This window comes from Oncorhynchus mykiss, chromosome 2 (genome assembly GCF_057628025.1).
Source record: "Oncorhynchus mykiss isolate SJ-2025 chromosome 2, ASM5762802v1, whole genome shotgun sequence".
In the NCBI taxonomy this organism is placed as follows: Eukaryota; Metazoa; Chordata; class Actinopteri; order Salmoniformes; family Salmonidae; genus Oncorhynchus; species Oncorhynchus mykiss.
In genome coordinates this window covers 60,878,108-60,901,921 of record NC_143023.1, presented here as the reverse complement: position 1 = coordinate 60,901,921, position 23,814 = coordinate 60,878,108, and the positions used below count along the sequence as shown (strand labels likewise).

Below are 23,814 nucleotides of genomic sequence, written 5' to 3'. Positions count from 1 at the left end.
TGAAAGTAAAGGGGCTGAATAATTTTACACGCCCAATTTTTCCGTTTTTGATTTGTTAAAAAAGTTTGAAATATCCAATAAATGTCGTTCCACTTCATGATTGTGTCCCACTTGTTGTTGATTCTTCACAAAAAAATACAGTTTTATATCTTTATGTTTGAAGCCTGAAATGTGGCAAAAGGTCACAAAGTTCAAGGGGGCCGAATACTTTCGCAAGGCACTGTAACTATGTTAAGGAACATGCCTACTAGAGTTGAACCAAGGCCAAATGAAACCATGACTAAATGTAATTTCAACAGTTGATAACTCCACTAGAAATTATTTTGGGATTGTTTTCATTCAATACGGTTTTCAGTGCATTTATCTAAAGCCATCCCTTTAAATTTGGTGTACCTTTAATTTCAAATTTTCTCAAAAGACTCACTAGGACATGGATGGGAAACTTTGATGGGGGTGGGTGACAAACCTTGCAAGCAAAATATTTTAGCGACCGCCTTTGTGACAGCAAAGAGAAAAACTTAACTCAGCAAAAAAAGAAACGGCCCTTTTCAGGACCCTGTCTTTCAAAGATAATTTGTAAAACTCCAAATAACTTCACAGATCTCCATTGTAAAGGGTTTAAACACGGTTTCCCATGCTTGTTCAATGAACCATAAACAATTAATGAACATGCACCTGTGGAACAGTCATTAAGACACTAACAGCTTACAGACGGTAGGCAATTAAAGTCACAGTTATGAGAACTTAGGACACTAAAGAGGCCTTTCTACTGACTCTGAAAAACACCAAAACAACGATGCCCAGGGTCATCTGCGTGAACGTGTCTTAGGCATGCTGCAAGGAGGCATGAGGACTGCAGATGTGGCCAGGGCAATAAATTGCAATGTCCATACTGTGAGATGCCTAAGACAGCGCTACAGGGAGACAGGACAGACAGCTGATCGTCCTCGCAGTGGCATACCACGTGTAACAGCACCTGCACAGGATCGGTACATCCAAACATCACACCTGCGGGACAGGTACAGGATGGCATCAACAAATGTTACACCAGGAATGCACAATCCCTCCATCAGTGCTCAGACTGTCTGCAATAGGCTGAGAGAGGCTGGACTGAGGGCTTGTAGGCCTGCCTGTTACAAGGCAGGTCTTCACCAGATAGGTGACGTCGCCTATGGGCACATAGACCAGACATGTTGACGAAGAGACTGACTCCAAGGCCATTGAATTTCTGAATCTTTTGAGCTCTATGGACTTTATCCAAAATGTTCTTGGTCCACCATAACCACGGCCAAACTCTGGACCTGGTTATTGCCAAGGGGATTTCTATAGACATATCCTCTATTGTTGATGTTGTTTTATTTAATCACCACTGTGTATATTTTATTACCTTGTTGCCAATAGTGCAGGGTAATACTGAACACATTATTAAGAAACGCCATCTTACCTCTGATGTTGCTACAGATTTGACTGAACAATACTCCATTACCTATTCTGCCATCCCTTTGCAAAGATTGAATTGATAATGTTCATAGCAAATTAAGTGAAACCACATGGCATAGCTCCAGTAAAGTAGAAAAAGGCCACATCCAAATAGAGAGCCCCTTGGATAAGTGAGGGAAGACCCCATGAAATGGACAAAATTCAATGGCAACTTCTTGCCGAACCATATACACAATCGCAAACACCACTCAAATGGACCACAGTTTATCCAAACCATATGGCAAGTGGAACATGTCAATTGCCAAGTGTCACACCCCAAAAAAGAACTCGGGATGGCTGGGCAGTGATAGTGGTTCCTCTCTATCGCTTGATGCGGTTGATTTCAGCCATCAAGTCAGCGTCCATCAGTCAATAAGATATCATTCTGACACCAAACTGATACATCCTGACACCAAGCCCACTTTGTCCAACACGTTTAGAAGACAACTATCACATATTTCAGAGCAGGCCCAAAATTCACAGCACCTTCTGTTTTAACCATAATAAAAACCTAAAACACATAGTTACATTCTAGCTGTGGGTCCAGGTCTGACATGATGTGTAGGCCAAGCTGAGTTGACCCTGAATCCCGAGTTTCAGCTCGATAGATCATTCGGAGCCCGAGCAGCAACCTTAATTAGTGCTGAAAATTCATTTTTTCCGGGCGTCACTTTTTTCGGGCGTTGCTAAAGGTCCCTGAATGAGTTATCGGACAGAAACTTTAGGGCCTGTCTCTACGGGCCGAGGCGGTTTCAATCCACCTGGTCTTGTGATTCTGGGACTTTTCTAAATGTCGTCATTTTCGCAATGATCAAAATTAATTGAAGTCAACGGAAATGGACAAGTCTGTTTCTCGGCCTGAGAACCTTCTAGTGCCACATCACTCACTGTGCACTATCGACTTAAGCTCTAGAACATGTATATACAGTTTCAGAGCTCTAGGTCTGACAGTTCTTTGATAGTTCGAACGCAGGCAACTATTGCAGGCTCTGTGTGTAACGGTTTTCTTTAGACGAAGGAGAGTCGGACCAAAATGCAGCGTTGTGATGATTCATGTTTGTTTAATAAAGGAAAACCTATACATGAATATACTACAAAATAATGAAATGTGAAAACCTAAACAGTCCTATCTGGTGCAAACACAGAGACAGGAACAATCACCCACAAACACACAGTGAAACCCAGGCTACCTAAATATGGTTCCCAATCAGAGACAATGACTAGCACCTGCCTCTGAATGAGAACCATATCAGGCCAGACATAGAAATAGAAAAACAAGACATCCAACATAGAATGCCCACCCAGCTCACATCCTGACCAACACTAAAACAAGGAAAACACACACGAACGATGGTCAGAACGTGACAGTACCCCCACTCCAAGGTGCGGACTCCGAACGCACAACCTAAACCTATAGGGGAGGGTGTGGGTGGGCGTCTGTCCGAGGTGGCGGCTCTGGCGCTGGACGTGGACCCCGCTCCATAATTGTCTTAGTCCACCTCCTTAGCGTCCCTAGATAGGCGACCCTCGCCGCCGACCTTGGCCTAGTAGTCCTCACCAAGGGCCCCACTGGACTGAGGGGCAGCTCGGGACTGAGGTAGCTCGGGACTGAGGGGTAGCTCGGGACTGAGGGGTAGCTCGGTACTGAGGGGTAGCTTGGGACAGAGAGGAAGCTCAGCACTGAGAGGAAGCTCAGCACTAAGAGGAAGCTCAGGCAGGTTGTTGGCTCTGGCAGATCCTGGCTGGCTGGCAGTTCTGGCAGATCCTGGCTGACTGGCAGTTCTGGCAGATCCTGGCTGACTGGCAGTTCTGGCAGATCCTGGCTGACTGGCAGTTCTGGCAGATCCTGGCTGACTGGCAGCTCTGGCTGCTCCATGCAGACTGGCAGCTCTGGCTGCTCCATGCTGATTGGCTGCTCTGGCTGCTCCATGCTGACTGGCGACTCTGGCTGCTCCATGCTGACTGGCGGCTCTGGCTGCTCCATGCTGACTGGCGGCTCTGGCTGCTCCATGCTGACTGGCGGCTCTGGCTGCTCCATGCTGACTGGCGGCTCTGGCTGTTCCATGCTGACTGGCGACTCTGGCTGCTCCATGCTGACTGGCGACTCTGGCTGCTCCATGCTGACTGGCGGCTCTGGCTGCTCCATGCTGACTGGCGGCTCTGGCTGCTCCATGCTGACTGGCGGCTCTGGCTGCTCCATGCTGACTGGCGGCTCTGGCTGCTCCATGCTGACTGGCGGCTCTTGCGGCTCCTTGCAGACTGGCAGCTCTGGCGGCTCCTTGCAGACTGGCAGCTCTGGCGGCTCCTTGCAGACTGGCAGCTCTGGCGGCTCCTTGCAGACTGGCAGCTCTGGCAGCTCCTTGCAGACTGGCAGCTCCTTGCAGACTGGCGGCTCCTTGCAGACTGGCAGCTCCTTGCAGACTGGCAGCTCTGGACAGGCGGGAGACTCCGGTAGCGCTGTAGAGGTGGAAGGCTCTGGCAGCGCTAAACAGGCGGGAGACTCCGGCAGCGCTGGATAGGAGGAAGGCTCCGACTGCGCTGAACAGGCGGGAGACTCCGGCAATGCTGTAGAGGAGGAAGGCACTGGCAGCGCTAGAGAGGCGGGAGACTCCGGTAGCGCTGGAGAGGAGGAAGGCTCTGGCAGCGCTGGACAGGCGAGGCGCACTGTAGGCCTGATGCGTGGTGCTGGCACTGGTGGTACTGGGCCGAGAACAGGCACAGGAAGCCTGGTGCGGGGAGCTGCCACCGGAGGGCTGATGCGTGGAGGTGGTACTGGGTAGACCGGACCGTGCAGGCGCACTGGAGCTCTTGAGCACCGAGCCTGCCCAACTTTACCTGGTTGAATGCTCCCGGTCGCCCTGCCAGTGCGGCGAGGTGGAATAGCCCGCACTGGGCTATGTAGGCGAACCGGGGACACCATGTGCAAGGCTGGTGCCATGTAAGCCGGCCCAAGGAGACGCACTGGAGACCAGCTGCGTAGAGCCGGCTTCATGGCACTTGGCTCAATGCTCACTCTAGCCCGGCTGATACGCGGAGCTGGAATGTACCGCACCGGGCTATGCACCCGCACTGGGGACACCGTGCGCTCCACAGCATAGCACGGTGCCTGCCCGGTCTCTCTAGCCCCCCGATAAGCACAGGAAGTTTGTGCAGGTCTCCTACCTGGCATAGCCATACTCCCTGTGAGCCCCCCCCCCCCCCAAGACATTTTTGGGGCTGACTCTCGGGCTTCCATCCGCGTCGCCTTGCTGCCTCCTCACACCAGCGCCTCTCTGCTTTCGCCGCCTCCAGTTCTTCTTTGGTGCGGCGTTATTCTCCAGGCTGTGCCCAGGGTCCTTTACTGTCCAATTCGTCCTCCCATGTCCATTCCTCTCGCTACTCCTGCTGCCGTTTCTCCTGCTGCACCTTGGGCCGGCGACACTCCCCAGGCTTTGCCCAGGGTCCTCTCCCGTCGAGGATTTCTTCCCAAGTCCAGAAGTCCTTATCGCGCTTCTCCTGCTGCTGCCCGTTACCACGCCGCTTGGTCCTGTTGTGGTGGGTGATTCTGTAATGGTTTTCTTTAGGCGAAGGAGAGTCGGACCAAAATGCAGCATTGTGATGATTCATGTTTGTTTAATAAAGGAAAAACTATACATGAATAAACTACAAAATAATGAAATGTGAAAACCCTACAGTCCTATCTGGTGCAAACACAGAGACAGGAACAATCACCCACAAACACACAGTGAAACCCAGGCTACCTAAATATGGTTCCCAATCAGAGACAATGACTAACACCTGCCTCTGATTGAGAACCATATCAGGCCAGACATAGAAATAGACAAACAAGACATCCAACATAGAATGCCCACCCAGCTCACGTCCTGACCAACACTAAAACAACGAAAACACACATGAACGATGGTCAGAACGTGACACTGTGTGTCTGTAAGCCCCAATCTGTGTCACTCCCCATTGACTGTGTGTGTGTGTGTATGAGTTCAGAAAAGCTCAGACAATCACAGAAAGCACGTAGAGCTCCGAAACCCACCTTAACGGATTTGTCTGAAACTGGATCTATAACTTTTTTGGAAGAAAAAAAGTACTTTTTTTAACCCTCACCGAAAGGACATTTAATTATTTCTCGTAAATTACAGTAGATAAATGGCTGGTTCTTTTTTTCCTTACACTGTAGGTTCATGTACTTTCACGCGGTCAAATTGGTGCTCTATTGCTGTTTTTGACCTTTAATCCCAGAAAATGGGCCTTAACTCAATAAGCGTTGAGGCCTCGACACCATCTTCTTTCTGGGCTAAAAGCCCATTTGGCCATTCCTGTGCTCACCGAGTTTCGTCTTCAAAGTATTTTCCGTTTATGAGAAATGGCCATGTCCAGTTGGGGATTTTTTGTCCATTTGCAATAAGCAGCCAGTCGCCATCTGGTGGAATGTAGCTGAACAACGTAAAAATTACAATAAAAAAAAAATGATAAAATGGAAACCAAATGTCCAAGAGACTTTATTTGTTGACTTCCCGGAAGAGCGGGCCCTGGTGCAGAGCGGGCCCTGGGCCCCTTGGCCTATTTTAATAACGGACGTCTAGTAAGGAACCGTACATTTGCTACATGGAGATCCTCATCAATTATATGGGAAATGCCAAATCGTTCTCTTCATGTATGTGAGGAAACAAATAAATTAAAGAGAACTTGCAGAAAGGCAAAGCGGAAGTGGAGAAAGTGAAAGTTGCAGGTCCATTATGCTATTATGAGAGAGCAACTTGGCATATACAGTCCTTCAGAAAGTATTCAGATCCCTTGACTTTTTCCACATTTGCTCAATTACAGCCTTATTTTCAAATGGATTACTTTTTTTTAAACAAGATTCTCTGGTCTGATGAAACCAAGATTGAACTCTTTGGCCTGAATGCCATGTGTCACATCTGGGGGAAACCTGTCACCAGCCCTACGGTGAAGCGTGGAGGTGGCAGCATCACGCTGCGTGGGTGTTTTTCAGCGGCAGGGACTGGGAGACTAGTCAGGATTGAGGCAAAGTTGAACAGAGTAAAGTACAGAGAGATCCTTGAAGAAAACCAGCTCCAGAGCACTCAGGACCTCAGACTGGGGCGAACAGTCACCTTCTAACAGGACAACATCCCTAAGCACACAGCCAAGACTACGCAGGAGTGGCTTTGGTACAAGTCTCTGAATGTCCATGAGTGGCCCGAACTTGAACCCGATCGAATATCTCTGGAGAGACTTGAAATATCTGTGCAGCTCCCCATCCAACCTGACAGAGCTTTAGAGGATCTGCAGAGAAGAATGGGAGAAACTACCCAAATAAAGCTGTGCCAAGCTTATAGCGTCATACCCAAGAAGACTCAAGGGTGTAATTGTGCTTCAACAAAGTACAGAGCAAAGGGTCTGACTACTTGGGATATTTCTGTTTGTTTTTCTCAGAAATTTGCAAAAATGTCTACAAACCTGTTGTTGCTTTGTCATTATGGGGTATTGTGTGTAGTTGATGAGAAAAAAATGGTTTAATCAATTCCAGAATAAGACTGCAACCTAACAAAATGTGAAAAAAAGTAAAGGGGTCTGAATACTTTCAGAAGGCACTGTATAACAAGGCAATTAGAAATGCCGGACAGGCTCATTTTTCTAACTTGATTACTAACAATCAGAATAATTTGAGAGTGCTCTTCTCGACCATTGATGGATTGATAAATCCTACCCCTTCAAAACTATGTGAACTTTCCTCCACATTTAAATGTGATGAGTTTCTGGCATATTTCAGAGATAAGATGACAAACATTAAGCTGGGTAACAGTCAAGCAAGATGATTTGATGATACGTGCCCTAGCCTAGGCACTGTGGATTTATTTTCTATGGTTGACACAGACATGCTCAGGAAAGGCCTTAAGCCTTCTACTTGCCTTCTCCTATCCCCACCAACTTCTTCAAAACAATTTATAATTGTATATCTTAAGAAGTGCAAGCTATTGTTAATCACTCCATATTCACAGGAACCTTCAACACGGCACTAGAAACTTCTACTGTGAAACCCCTTCTGAAGAAAAGTAATCTAGGTTCTTCAGCTTTTCGGCCAATCTCCAACCTTCCATTCTTAAGCGAAATTCTGGAGAAATAGTTTTTGAAGCAGCTACTGTAAATGTTTTTATTTTTATTTGACCTTGTCTCATCGCTGCAACTGCCCAACAGGCTCCGGAGGCGAAGGTCAAGTCATGCGTCCTCCAAAACAAAGCCAAATCACGCTTCTTATCACCAGCCCGCTTAACCCAGAAGCCAGCAGCACCAATTGATGATAAGTCCAGCCCCCCGGCCAAACCCTCCCCTAACCTGGACGACTTGTCCGCCGCCCTATGGGACTCCTGATCGCGGCAGGTTGTGATACAGCCTGTAGTGTTGCCTCTAGCACAATGCAGTGGCATAGACCGCTGCGCTTCTCGGGAGGCCCCAGCTATATTATTTTTTAAGTGCCTACTGTATTTTTGAAAACTTCCAATCTGGTTTTCCAATCTGGTTAGTCAAAGTGGTAAATGATCTTAGAGCCAACACAGATGCCAAACAGCTTTCAGACAATGTTGACCATGATGGCCTCTCCAGTCTAGTTCTAAATCGGTGTAGGACCTATTTAACCAGTCAAGAGTTTTTTGTCACCCTTGGTGAACATAACTCAGAGAAAATACATATCACATGTTATCAGACCTCACGATAAGACCCAGATGCAGAAAGTTCAAAATAACAAATGTTTATTTACAAAACAGGGGGCAGGCAAACGACAGGTCAAGGGCAGGCTTGTATAGTTCCCACCACAAGGTGCACCTGTGTATTGATCATGCTTTTTAATCATCCTTTTGATATGCCACACCCGTCAGGTAGATGGAATATTTTAGCAAGGGAGAAATGCACACTAACCGGGGTGTAAACAAATTTGTGCACAACATTTTAAAGAAATATGCTTCTTGTGCATATCGAACATTTCTGGGATCTTTTATTTCAGCTAATATATATATATATATATATATATATTTATATATATATATATATATATATATATATATATATATATATATATATATTTATATTTAATGTACTTTCTATCCTTCATTTACTCAAGTGTTTCCTTTATTTTGGCAGGTACATGTAGAATGGATTGAGAGATACTGTATCACTCGAGTTGCAACAAAATGGAATATAACGTTGCGTATAAAGTACAGAACGACACAATTACATGTGTTCAAAATCTAAAGACCTGCATCACAATACTTCTAAAAGGACTAATTTGGGTGTTTTTGGAGCCTTTGTTTATGTTTTTTTCAAGGCCCCCGTACTAGACAAGGAGGATGAGGAAGTGATTTTCTATTTGGGGTAAGTGTCTCAAAAATGTGAAATCGCAAAAAAAAAGGTGTCTAGACCCGTCTATAACATACCATTTACATAACAAAATTGAGATTGGCTGTAAAAAAGAAAATAAGGAAACCTCTCCTTTTAAGTTCAAGGTCAGAATACACTTAGAGAGAAAAGTGCATAAAAAGCCAATTCCATTCCATTTACGCACGTTTAACTCTGGTCAGAATTCCCAGGAGATCACTGACAGTAAATCTCCACCAAGGACTCTCCTGAATATCGTGTCTTTTATAAATGATATGCCTTGGTGGAGTCAGATGCTCCAAATACAGCACTATGGCATCCTCTTGCAATCTGAACCCGGGTCAGGGGATATACTTAGCCAGTCCTCCAGTCTCAGGACTGCATTTGAGCTTCTTGGAGGTAACCTAAGATGCCCAGCCCAGGTTTAACTGCTGGCCCAGGGAGCTGAGGAGGGCCATTAAATACAGGACATCGTGACCGTAGATGGACTGCAAAGGTATCGGTATGCCATTGGGAGGAGCTGGCTGCCTGGAGATTTGATATCGAAACTGAATAGGCGAAGCATCCGAATATTGAGTGTGAATGGGTAGTTAGGTGCTCAGATGGGCACATCTGAGTAAATCTGTGTGTTCAACAGATAATATTTGTGGGTAAATATTATACTGCAAATGTTTATCTAGCAATGTCTGAACAATACATGTGCTTGTATAGACACCTGCCAAATTATTGGCACCCTTGAAATAGATGAGCAAAAAATACTGTATAAAATAAATACATACAGAGCTTCATTGAATGCTCCAAAAAATGTGAAAATGATTTTATACTAATGCAATTGCTCTGAGAAAAATATTTTGTTTGATTTGTCATCCGTCACCATGGTAAAAGGCAAAGAGCTCACAAATAAAAAGAGACAAAGGGCTGTTGACTTTCATAAATCAGGCAATTGGTACAAAAAAAAAGAATAAAACCAAACATACCACTTACCACGGTTAGGGAAAAAATTAAGACATTTACAACCACTGGAACAGTGGTAAACTTGTCTAATATAGGATCTAAGTGTATCTTGTCTCCATGCACAGTGAGGAAGATGGGCCACAGTTGGAGAATTACAGAACTTGGTCGTATCTTGGGGTCACCAAGTGTCCAAATCTACAATTATGCACCATCTCCATTTCAATTGGCTATTTGGAAGGGTTGCCATAAAAACAAACTTATGAGAGCAACCAACACATGTAAATGCCTGGAGTTTGCTAAACGGCATGGGCACTTGGATTGGAACCGGGTGCTATGGTCAGATGAGACGACAATAGAGGAATTTGGCTAAGTCTCAGTCATATTTATTGGATTGGATATCTACACTGCGCAGGTCCAATTTCCAGATCTATATATACACTACATGACCAAAAGTATGTGAACACCTGCTCGTTGAACATCTCATTCCAAAATCACGGACATTAATCTGGAGTTGCGGCCCTCTTTGCTTCTATACCAGCCTCCACTCTTCTGGGAAGTCTTTCCACTAAACGTTGGAACATTTCTGAGGGGACATGCTTCCATTCAGCCACAAGCATTAGTGAGATCGGCACTGATGTTGGGCGATGAGGCCTGGCTCGCAGTCGGCGTTTCAATTCCTCCAAAAGGTGTTGAGTTGAGGTCAGGGCTCTGTGCAACGATCATCGACAAACCATTTCTGTATGGACCTCGCTTTGTGCATAGGGGCATTGTCATGCTGAAACAAGAACTAAGGGGCCTAGCCGAACAATGAAAAACAGCCCCAAAACAATGTTCCTCCTCCACCAAACTGGCACTATGCATTGAAGTAGGTAGCGTTCTCCTGCTATCTGCCAAACCCAGATTCAACCATCGGACTGCCAGATGTTTAAGTGTGTTTCATCACTCCAGAGAACGCGTTTCAACTGCTACAGAGTCCAATGGCGGCAAGCTTTACACCACTCCAACCGACGCTTGGCATTGTGCATGGTGATCTTAGACTTCTGTCATTTCATGAAGCTCCCAACGTATAATTATTGAGCTGATGTTACTTCCAGAGGCAGTTTGGAACTCGGTAGCGAGTATTGCAACAGAAGACCGACAATTTTTACATGCTACGTGCTTCAGCACTCGGCGGTCTCGTTCTGTGAGCTTGCGTGGCCTACCACTTCGCGGCTGAGTCATTGTTGCTCCTAGACGTTTCCATTTCACAATAACAGCACTTACTGGGGCAGCTGATTAGTTGGAACGGTGGCATTCTATGACGGTGCCACATTGAAAATCACTGAGTTCTTCAGTAAGGCTATTCTACTGCCAATGTTTGTCTATAAAGATTGTATAACTGTGTGCTTGATGTTATACACCTGTCTGCGACGGGTGTGGCTGAAATAGCGTCCACATACTTTTGTATATGTAGTGTAAGCCATGCATAACACAAATAACAGCCTACAGTAGGGCTGCTGGATCTATCACAGAACCTTACAGACTCACGGATATGGTGATTTAGGGACTCATCAGAGGGGTATAATACAAAGCAGGATCAAGGTGCCTGAATATAAAATAACTTTTTTTGTTTTGTAAAAGATAAGCTTGAAATGGTCATGAAATGGTCATGGTCAACAACCAAAATTAAAGTTCCTATGTTTAGCATTCTTAATGAACCAAAAAAAATCTACATTTGTCTGGTTGTTTACCAGAGTTAGCTGGCTAACTCATTGATCCTGCTTTGTAGTTTACTCTTCTGGGAAGATAAGCATTAACTCGTTGAGTGCAATGTTTCACTGGCAGAAGCACGCCCCTAACTGGCAATGATATTTACATGACAAAAAAATTTACAAGCTATATTAAACACACACACACACACACACACACACACACACACACACACACACACACACACACACAGTACCAGTCAAAAGTTTGGACACACCTACTCATTCAAGGGTTTTTCTTTATTTTTACTATTTTCTACATTGCAGAACACTTTTTTGGCTACTACGTGATTCCGTATGTGTTATTTCATAGTTTTAATAGTAAAGAGTAAAAATAAAGGAAAACCCTTGAATGAGTAGGCATGTCCAAACTTTTGACTTGTACTGTGTATATGTGTGTGTGTGTGTGTGTGTGTATGTTTAATATAGCTTGTAAATGTTTTTTTACAGTATATATACAGTATATATATATATATACAGTATATACAGTACAAGTCAAAGGTATATACAGTGCCTTGCGAAAGTATTCGGCCCCCTTGAACTTTGCGACCTTTTGCCACATTTCAGGCTTCAAACATAAAGATATAAAACTGAATTTTTTTGTGAAGAATCAACAACAAGTGGGACACAATCATGAAGTGGAACAACATTTATTGGATATTTCAAACTTTTTTAACAAATCAAAAACTGAAAAATTGGGCGTGCAAAATTATTCAGCCCCTTTACTTTCAGTGCAGCAAACTCTCTCCAGAAGTTCAGTGAGGATCTCTGAATGATCCAATGTTGACCTAAATGACTAATGATGATAAATACAATCCACCTGTGTGTAATCAAGTCTCCGTATAAATGCACCTGCACTGTGCTAGTCTCAGAGGTCCGTTAAAAGCGCAGAGAGCATCATGAAGAACAAGGAACACACCAGACTGGTCCGAGATACTGTTGTGAAGAAGTTTAAAGCCGGATTTGGATACAAAAAGATTTCCCAAGCTTTAAACATCCCAAGGAGCACTGTGCAAGCGATAATATTGAAATGGAAGGAGTATCAGACCACTGCAAATCTACCAAGATCTGGCCGTCCCTCTAAACTTTCAGCTCATACAAGGAGAAGACTGATCAGAGATGCAGCCAAGAGGCCCATGATCACTCTGGATGAACTGCAGAGATCTACAGCTGAGGTGGGAGACTCTGTCCATAGGACAACAATCAGTCGTATATTGCACAAATCTGGCCTTTATGGAAGAGTGGCAAGAAGAAAGCCATTTCTTAAAGATATCCATAAAAAGTGTTGTTTAAAGTTTGCCACAAGCCACCTGGGAGACACACCAAACATGTGGAAGAAGGTGCTCTGGTCAGATGAAACCAAAATTGAACTTTTTGGCAACAATGCAAAACGTTATGTTTGGCGTTAAAGCAACACAGCTTAACACACCATCCCCACTGTCAAACATGGTGGTGGCAGCATCATGGTTTTGGCCTGCTTTTCTTCAGCAGCGACAGGGAAGATGGTTAAAATTGATGGGAAGATGGATGGAGCCAAATACAGGACCATTCTGGAAGAAAACCTGATGGAGTCTGCAAAAGACCTGAGACTGGGACGGAGATTTGTCTTCCAACAAGACAATGATCCAAAACATAAAGCAAAATCTACAATGGAATGGTTCAAAAATAAACATATCCAGGTGTTAGAATGGCCAAGTCAAAGTCCAGACCTGAATCCAATCGAGAATCTGTGGAAAGAACTGAAAACTGCTGTTCACAAATGCTCTCCATCCAACCTCACTGAGCTCGAGCTGTTTTGCAAGGAGGAATGGGAAAAAATGTCAGTCTCTCGATGTGCAAAACTGATAGAGACATACCCCAAGCGACTTACAGCTGTAATCGCAGCAAAAGGTGGCGCTACAAAGTATTAACTTAAGGGGGCTGAATAATTTTACACGCCCAATTTTTCAGTTTTTGATTTGTTAAAAAAGTTTGAAATATCCAATAAATGTCGTTCCACTTCATGATTGTGTCCCACTTGTTGTTGATTCTTCACAAAAAATACAGTTTTATATCTTTATGTTTGAAGCCTGAAATTTGGCAAAAGGTCGCAAAGTTCAAGGGGGCCGAATACTTTTGCAAGGCACTGTATATCAGTTTATATACAGTGCCGTGAAAAAGTATTTGCCCTCTTTCTGATTTTCTCAGTTTTTTGTCAAAAGGACCTGGACACAATTCCTTGAAGCTGAAAATGTACTAGTTCTTCCATGGCCTGCATACTCAGTTGTGGGACAACACAGGCCACAATTAACAGCCTGATCAACGCTATGCGAAGGAGATAGACGCCCCTATCTTTTTTAAAGGTATCTGTGACCAAACACTTTCCATTAGCTTAAACTATAGCCATATACAGTGACTTTGGAAAGTATTCAGACCCCTTGACTTTTTCCAGTTTGTTAGGTTACAGATTTTTTCCCTCATCAATCTACAAACAATACCCCATAATGGCAAAGCAAAAACAGGTTTTTAGAAAATGTTGCTAATTTAATAAATATAGACAAAATGAAATATAACATTTACATAAGTAGTCAGACCCTTTACTCTGTACTTTGTTGAAGCACCTTTAGCAGCGATTACAGCCTCAAGTGTTCCTGGGTATGACGCTACAAGCTTGGCACACCTGTATTTGGGGAGTTTCTCCCATTCTTCTCGGCAGATCCTCTAAAGCTCTGTCAGGTTGCTTAATGGTATATTCAGGTGTCTCCAGAGATGTTCCATAGGGTTCAAGTCTGGGTTCTGACTGGACCATTCATGAACATTCAGAGACTGCATCATCTTGGCTGTGTGCTTAGGGTCGTTGCCCTTTTCGAAGGTGAGCTCTGAGCTCCCGATTGCTCCGGAACAGGTTTTCATCAAGGATCTCTCTTTCCTTTGCTCCGTTCATCTTTGCCGCGATCCTGACTAGTCTTCCAGTCCCTGCCACTGACAAACATCCCCACAGCATGATGCTGCCACCACCATGCTTCACCGTAGGGATGGTGCCAGGTTTCCTCCAGATGTGATGTTTGGCATTCAGGCCAAAGAGTTCAATCTTGGTTTCATCAGGCCAGAGAATCTTGCTTCTCATGGTCTGAGAGTCTTTAGGTGTCTTTTGGCTAACTCCAAGTGGGTAGTCATGTGCCTTTTACTGAGGAGTGACTTCCGTCTGGCCACTCGACCATAATGGCCTAATTGGTGTAGTGCTGCACGGATGGTTGTCCTTCTAGAAGGTTCTCCCATCTCCACCTAGGAACTCCAGAACTCTGTCAGAGTGACCATCGGGTTCTTGGTCACTTCCCTGACCAAGGCCCTTCTCCCCTGATTTCTCAGTTTGGCCGGGTGGTCAACTCTAGGAAGAGTCTTGGTGGTTCCAATCTTCTGCCATTTAAGAATGATGGAGGTCGCTGTGTTCTTGGTGACCTTCAATGCTGCGGACATGTTTTGGTACCCTTCCTCAGATCTGTGCCTCGACACAATCCTATCTTGGCGCACAACGGACAATTCCTTTGACCTCATGGCTTGGTTTTTGCTCTGACATGCACTGTCAACTGTGGGACCTTATATAGACAGGTGTGTGCCTTTCTAAATCATGTCCAATCAATTGAATTTACCACAGGCGGACTCCACTCCGCTGTAGAAACATCTCAAGGATGATCAATGTGTAACGATTGTCTTCGGGTGAAAGAGAGGAGGACCAAGATGCAGAGTGAATATAATCCATATTTAATGGGAATACTTAAACACCGAACAAAACAACAAACCCCTAGTCAAGACTAAAACACATACATCACCCATGTCACACCCTGACCTAACCAAAATAACAAAGTAAACAAAGAATACTAAGGTCAGGGCACAATGGAAACAGGATTCATCTGAGCTCATGTTCGAGTTTAATAGCAAAGGGTCTGCATACTCATGTAAATATGGATTTCTGTTTCTAAAAACCTATTTACGCCTTATTTATAGAGGTTGACCGATTAATCGGAATGGCCGATTAATTAGGGCCGATTTAAAAAAAAAAGGTTATTTTTTGTTGTTGTTATACCTTTATCTAACTAGGCAAGTCAGTTAAGAACACATTCTTATTTTCCATGACGGCCTAGGAACGGTGGGTTAACTGCCTCGTTTCAGGGGATGACAGATTTGACAGATTTTCACCTTGTCAGCTCAGGGGATCCAATCTTGCAACCTTACAGTTAACTAGTCCAATGCAAAAACGACCTGCCTCTCTCTCGCTGCACTCCACAAGGAGACTGCCTGATACGCGAATGCAGTAAGCCAAGGTAAGTTGCTAGCTAGCATTGAACTTATCTTATTAAAAACAATCAATCATAATCACTAGTTAACTACACATGGTTGATGATATTACTAGATATTATCTAGCGTGTCCTGTGTTGGATATAATCTGACTGAGCATACAAGCATACAAGTATCTAAGTATCTGACTGAGCAGTGGAAGGCATAAGCAGGCACGTAAACATTCATTCAAACAACACTTTTGTGCGTTTTGCCTGCCGTTCTTTGTTGTGCGTCAAGCATTGCGCTGTTTATGACTTCAAGCCTATCAAATCCCAAGATAAGGCTGGTGTAACCGAAGTGAAATGGCTAGCTAGTTAGCGCGCACTAATAGCGTTTCAAACGTCACTCACTCTGAGCCTTGGGGTGGTTGTTTCCCTTGCTCTGCATGGGTAACGCTGCTTCGATGGTGGCTGTTGTCATTGTGTTGCTGGTTCGAGCCCAGGGAGGAGCGAGGAGAGGGACGGAAGCTATACCGTTACACTGGCAATACTAAAGTGCCTATAAGAACATCTAATAGTCAAAGGTTAATGAAATACAAATGGTATAGAGGGAAATAGTCCTATAATTCCTATAATAACTACAACCTAAAACTTCTTACCTGGGAATAGTAAAGACTCATGTTAAAAGGAACCACCAGCTTTCATGTGTTCTCATGTTCTGAGCAAGGAACTTAAACGTTAGCTTTCTTACATAGCACATATTGCACTTTTGCTTTCTTCTCCAACACTTTGTTTTTGCATTATTTAAACCAAATTGAACATGTTTCATTATTTACTTGAGGTTAAATTGATTTTATTTATGTATTATATTAAGTTATAATAAGTGTTCATTAAGTATTGTTGTAATTGTCATTATTACAAATGAATAACCGGCCGATTAATCGGTATCGGCTGTTTTGGTCCTCCAATAATCGGTATCGGCGTTGAAAAATGATAATCGGTCAACCTCTACTTATTTATTTAATCAATTTTAGAATAAGGCTGTAACTTAACAAAATGTGGAGAAAGTCAAGAGGTCTGAAAACTTTCCCAAGGCACTGTACATAGAGAGGTAGGCCAGGTTTTAGAACGTCCGTGTTAGCACCAATTTTTTACTTTATTCTTGAAAAGTTGGTGTATCCAAGTCTTTACTGTGTCAACAAATTGCATATCTGCTTTCACTGGACATTTTCACAGGTTTTGAAAACGATTCGAAATAAACAGCACAACACAGAAGCGTTAATTGTCCCTTAGCAACCGCTATGGATGATAAAGTTGTGCTATCTGAACATTTAAACACATTGACCTAACTCTCTATATACTGTATATGGCTCTGGCTAAAACTGTTAGCACAACAGATGTTAAGAACAGTATTATTACGAACTGCAGATTACATCCACAACAATTTCCTAATCTGGATGAAAAATGAGGTTGACTATTTACTGAATAATAATTGGTTGTTCAATCCAGGGTTGTGTGTTTGTTGTATCTTAATTATTATTATTATTTTTAATAAAAAACTATCAATCAAACAATATATATTTTGTATATAATACTTTGCTAAATCTCAATTATATTTATTGTATTGGATTTAGCCACTGTACAGGTCCAATTTCCAGATATAAATATATGCAAACGGATGACAAAAACTTTCACAAGCTTTTAATTTTTTTTTTATTGTTTTATTTGGCGGAGAGAGCGAGACAGAGAGAGAAAGAGATCCAAAACCATAGTGTCGAATAGTTGAACAGCTACAGTATAAAAAAAATAACAGCATTTCGGATCAAAGATCCTCTTCCTGCAGGGATTCCTAACAACAAGGTCATATAAATCCATCTCTGTACCACAATACGACAAAAGACAGCTGTGTTTAACCCTGAAACTTCTTCATCCTGCCGTCCATGCCAGCCTGTTCATCAACGTTCTTGCGCCAGTCACCAACTGCATCCGCTGCCTGCATGACAGAAAGTTTGTGATAGATGATATGTCAAAGACCTTTCATATAAAAAAAGGTTTTAGTCATTTAGGAGATGCTCTTATCCAGAGTGACTTACTGTAATGAGTGCATAGATTTATACGGGTCCCCTGTGGGAATCAAACCCACAACCCTGGTGTTGCAAGTACCATGCTCTACCAACTGAGCCACATTGGACAATCAAAGCTCAGTACAGATTTGGTACACAGTACTTTCTGCTTTGCAGGTTTCCACACAAATACCCACCTCCTCTTTGACCTCCTTCTTCACTTCTTTCAAGTTGGCTCTGAAATCCATGGAAGCCTTGTGCTTGGTGCCCAGCAGAGCCTGGAGCATAGCGTCAGCAGACATACGCACTTTCTTCAGGGCTGGCTTCTTCATGCCCTGGATCTCAATCACTTTCATCTTCAAGTCCTCAATCTGGCAGGTGAGAAAGTCAGGAGAAATATTAGATTTGCAATATATGTTTCAAAATGAGGAAAGATACAAGATACAATGCAATCTACCTCTTTGTCAGCCTTCAACACTTTTGCTTCTGCATCATATCTGTCCTCATCAATCTTGTCAATGGTATGGGCCATCTTTTTGAGCATTTCCTGTTGGTACACAAACACATCAGTCATAGAATTTGTAACACAAACTATCTTCTCCTGAAGGAATCAGTCTCTCCAGGCAACAGTTATTTAGAGTGAAGGAATTGGAGTCTGTGTACTTTGTATGCAAATACACATTGCTTATTACAAGAACCACCAATGGTACACTGCAGGCCTGGAACATTGGACTAGATGTGCAAAGCTTGTGTAAACGAATTAATGACTAGTATCGTACCATCAGCGTCGCTTGATCTCCAGACAAATCCAGGCCAGGGATCTCAGCCATGAAATTTTTTTTCACCTGCTCAGCCTCCTTTTTCTCGACTTCAATCAGCTCAAATGCTATCTGGAGCACCAAGCTCTGGAGAACAAAGAAACACAGTATGGCCAAACCCAGTCTACAACATAGTATTGGTGAACAAAATGTGACTTAAAGTGGAAAACTTTGATTGCTACATAAATGTTTGGACTTTAAATCAATAATATATACCAATTGGGCCTATTACAATACATTTTGGCCACTAGATTATCTCCAGTGTGTCTCTTGTTAAACCATCAATATGCACTGAATTCACCCATGCAGCTGATTTCAACTGCAACAACATTGGCAACTGATTTACCACTCCGTAACTCAGATGTTAGGATAAATTTTTAGCACAGATTTTCCATTATATTGACCAGATAGGGTCTAGTGGCTGCTCTAACAATGAAAATAAATGTTTTCATGGAAGGGAGTTGGGAGGAGGCACGATCAGGTGGGAACATTCTAGCCAATGAGTGGCAGAAACATGTGTGAACAACAGGCACAACGGATTCCAGACAGGTTATTCCTCTCGCTTCGCCTCTTCTTCTGGGCTTTTAGTCCTTATTGCAACCAACATTTTTCAAGAAAATGTTGCCCTCTGGTGAGTATTATCATCGGAACAATTTGATCCGGCAATTTTACCTAAGCCGGTTTATCTATATAGCAATTCTGTATTACTGAACTAAAGTATTTCATTGTTTTATTTACCATGGCAAATCTACTATGGCAATATATCATATATCATTCATACATTGTATGAATGGAAAAATCATGTGTGTGAATATTTTTTTCAGTTTCTGATGTACAGGTATGTATGTAATTCACTAATGATTTTACTTGTCTGAATCTAATATGGACATTTCTTATCAAAAGTGGGAAATTAAATATTCCCGAACTGTAGGCTACACATTTGACATTTGAAACTAAATTGTGTTGTATTTTGAATTCAATTCAAAATATATATTTTTAAAGTTGCACAAATTACTGTATATTCCATTTATTTTAAGAAGGTGGTTAGGCTGGTATAAGAGTAGCCTAACATTTCCTATGTTTTATGGCTAGCTAAGATTATTTCTTTATTTGTAGAACAAGTGAATAACACTCAATAGGTGAACCTTTATATTTTCTTACAGGCCAAGAAGACCAGTAGTCCTACTGTGGTATAAATGCCTCATGAACTTAGCTCAACTGTCATGCCCCATCAGAAGCCAAAGTATATGCTTGTTTACTCCATTATTTGAAAATAATGTTAACTGCAAACAAACATTGAATAGCCCCAAAAAATAGTCTAATTTTGATATCATTAATGGTCCTTGTACCCATAGCTCTGTCTATGAATTTGAGAGTGGTTACATTTCTCCAGGCCCAAACCACATTGTTTTATTTATGGAAAAACCACACGTTTTAGTAATTTCGTAGATGCTCTTACCTAGAGCAACTTACAGTAAGTGCATAAATTGTTGTACTTTTCTTTTTTGTACCGGTCCCCCGTGGGATTTAAACCCACAACCCTGGAGTTGCAAGCGCCATGCTCTACCAACTAAGTAAGCCATGCTGGACCATCCCTTAGCTTTTTACCAAAACAGTGGTGAGGTGTTCACTGTGTTATTGTTTGAAGTGCAGATTTCTCCTTTAAAGCATTAAAGAGGGGCCTCCCGAGTGGGGAAGTGGTCTAAGGCACTGCATCGCGGTGCTAGCTGTGCCACTAGAGAGGGAGACCCATGGGGTGGGGCACAATTGGCCCAGCATCATCCGGGATAGGGGAGGGCTTGGCCAGCAGGGATGCTCTTGTCCCATCGCACACTAGCGACTCCTGTGGCAGGCCGGGCGCAATGCACGCTGACATGGTCGCCACGTGTACGGTGTTTCCTCCGACACATTGGTGCGGCTGGTTTCCCGGGTTAAGCGGGCATTGTGTCAAGAAGCAGTGCGGCTTGGCTGGGTTGTGTTTCGGAGGACGGCTCTCGACCTTCACTTCCCCCGTACGGGAGTTACATCGATGGGACAAGACTGTAACTACCAATTGGATACCAAACAGGGGTAAAAAAAATTATTATATAAAGTATTAAAGAGGTGAAAAGTTTTTAAACCAGTCGTGTGAAAGCCAAACTAATCTACTCAAGTGCTGGGTATTGGTGTGCCTGTGATGATTCTTTCAGACAATGGACCACAATTCATTGTATTCGTTTACCTTCAGATGATGCCTGCGACTCGACGTCATCTTTTTTCTATGAAGAAAGGTGGATTTGACATGTTGTTAGGGATAGAAGCGGCATTTGCATTACTGAGAGAATTTATGGCTGGATCAGACATGTTTTGTGTCAGGCTGAAAGTCTGGAATGCAACTTTTAGTGAATAAAAACAAATGTGCCAAGACTTACTCTGACATCTTGGCTGTTGTTGTGCTTCACACCCTGAGTAGAAGAAAGAAGACAGAAGACTTGTTTTAATATTTATGATAAAAACCTTTCTATAATATCATTAGGGTGCAGTAAGTTCAAAAGCGAGAGACAAGTCTGGTCTAAAGATCACGCTGTGATATTTAGCTGAAGATTGATAGGGTTTCACACGCTAACAACCATCAACCATTAAAAAAGTCAGAGATGACACCTGACTCTATCGGTCCAGTTTTAGCTCGCTCATAATCGCTCCAGACTCTAGCTCTGAAAAGGGATAATGTTTCCCCTAAGAACCTAGTTTGGCCAAGTGTTCCCCGACAGACTTTAACTGCTGCTGCTCTCGATTTATCAACCTGCCGCGGTGGCATGTATCAGAAAAGCCTTCCTAATCACATAAATCAACAGCATCTTCTTCATTCTGCAGACAGATGTGTTGGTGTTGAATGAAGATAGTCACACTTAATCAACTAATATATTGGTTTTGCTATTTTCCCTCCCCACGATTACAGCAAGTCTCAGTTAAAAGTTAATTCAAACATTTTCAAAACTCAAAAAAGGTTTTGATGTGGAGATGAGCCCTCATCCAATTCCATTGGTTGTCTGGATACAGCTACATGACTGAGCTCTAAGTTAATTAGAGAGATAGGCAATGTTTAAAGGGATTTTACTAATTAATTAGACCATGTTTCTGAACTGAGAACATCTGACACTTTACTTTCCCATTCATTCATTCATTCATTCATTCATTCATTCATAATCTAATCTAATCAAATCAATTATTTACATTTCCAATCATCGAATTAAGTCAAGTATACAATTTAGCAAGCCAAGGCTGATGAAACATCGCTCATGAAGACACAACTATTTTACCTTTCTCTTCTTGTTTCACATTACACATACATAGCAATTAACATGACACGGCATGCTGTCTATTATTCAGTTTCACAAAGCTGTTACCCCATCCAACTCCTCAAATAAACACATACCAACTTCCTGGATTTAGGTTAAATGTATTTACCAGCTTTGAATGCAAGAGTATCACCCCTAACCAGAAACCTAGCCAATAGTTTCACAATCTTCTATTGACCTCTATACATCTGAATACAAAACACAGAGGCCATGGCTCACATCATTCTGTCAAGACAACTGAAATGTTCTATCAGTATCACGTCTGGCTGTCAGAGGGAAAACCAGACGTGTAAAACACCTGTATTGCCAGGTGAATACGTCTGTTCCATATGTTAAATTTGTAATGATACATAAGGTGATGTACAGTAATGCAGCAATGTGCAACGAGTGTGTTTGATAGCTAAGATTGACATCTGTCGGGAGGCTTTTTAGTCTCTTTCTATTTCTTTGTGCTATTAATCCCAGTGATGCTACACACACAAAGAGTGTGATAGGAAGACAGGAAAAGAGAGATTCTCACCTATGAAAGGAAGAGGAAGAGGGCAGGACACACCTGGAGGAAGAAGGGAAGACTAGCACAGTGGCAAGCAACAGGCAGTGAAACATGAAACACGGTATTTATGGTGTCGGATGATACATCAGCAGAAGCACTGGGTCCTCTTTATGGAAGTGGTTTCCGTGTCAGACCAATGGAACATCGAGCTCCTGAAATACACTCTGCCCAACCCTGTTCACCTCATATTATTTCCTTCAAGATGCCTTCCAAGAAAATACATGTATGTTGCTCTGGCTAGTGAGTATAGAATTACAGTACAGTATGGGAGCGATTGGGAAAGTAATTATAGATATGAGTGAAGTTATTCTATGTCTATGATATTCACAGGCAACATGGATAACAAATGTAAGTATTGGAAAAAAATGACTTTCAGTTCCTTTTGGATGCCTAAATGTGTAATCAATACTGTATAAAAATGTTATTTCTAAAATCTCTATGAATTGAAGTTGGAATCTAATTAAACAAGTGAATCATAGTAATGTAATGTAATCAATTCCAGAAAACTACTTTACAATCTTAATAGATTTTCAAAAGTTGTACAATGAAGTACTCAGAAATTGTATTGACATCCGGAATTAATTTGTTGTCTTAAAGACAAAACACAATCTAATAAGTTGAGTGCTTAAGCAGGCCCACATGTAACAAATGTAGATAAACAAAATAATGAATAACACATTACTGAATTGCTACTCTACTTATTATTCTGCTTGGTTACACATTACACTTGGTTATAATCGCATTTTGCCTTTGTTTGTCTTTGTTTGTTCATTAACTTTCCTCCCTTTAGCCATTGCCATACCTTCAATTTGAAAGGTTATGGGGAGGATGTTTGATGAATGTTTGTCAAAGATGACATGCTTGTTTGTTGGTCAAAGAGGAATCAGTCCGAGAAAGAGGAGAGAGTGGGGTCGAGGGAATGAAAGAAAAGAGGAAGGGTCATAATAAGAAAGAGAAAGAATGTTCTACCATACTGACATCTTGTGGTTTATAATTCAGATTTGTTTATATAGTATTTGGATATCCTTGACCCAAGCTGATCTAGGCTTCTCCAGAATAGGGTTGCAAAATGCTGGTAACTTTCCCAAAATCTCTAGGTGTTCCAGAAATCCTGATTGGAAGATTCCCGAAATTAGAAGGGAAGCAAGTCAACTTTTTTGCAACCACACTTCAGAACATCTTACATCCAAAAGGGATGAGGGACCAAATCTGAAAGGGGTAACAAAATTGAACACAA

General features: G+C 42.6%; 1 protein-coding gene across 1 annotated transcript; it reads right to left on the bottom strand.

Annotated features, from left to right (window-relative positions):
- Positions 1 to 16,922: 16,922 nt before the first annotated feature.
- LOC110492990 (troponin I, fast skeletal muscle) lies at positions 16,923 to 22,613 on the bottom strand. Its single transcript, XM_021567380.3, has 7 exons — positions 22,545 to 22,613; positions 21,098 to 21,130; positions 20,908 to 20,944; positions 18,648 to 18,773; positions 18,326 to 18,415; positions 18,066 to 18,239; positions 16,923 to 17,798 (listed from the first exon to the last, which is right to left on the bottom strand). Exons 2-7 carry the CDS (start codon positions 21,103 to 21,105, stop codon positions 17,715 to 17,717), a joined length of 519 nt encoding a protein of 172 aa, XP_021423055.2. The 5' UTR covers positions 21,106 to 21,130; positions 22,545 to 22,613; the 3' UTR covers positions 16,923 to 17,714.
- Positions 22,614 to 23,814: the final 1,201 nt, after the last annotated feature.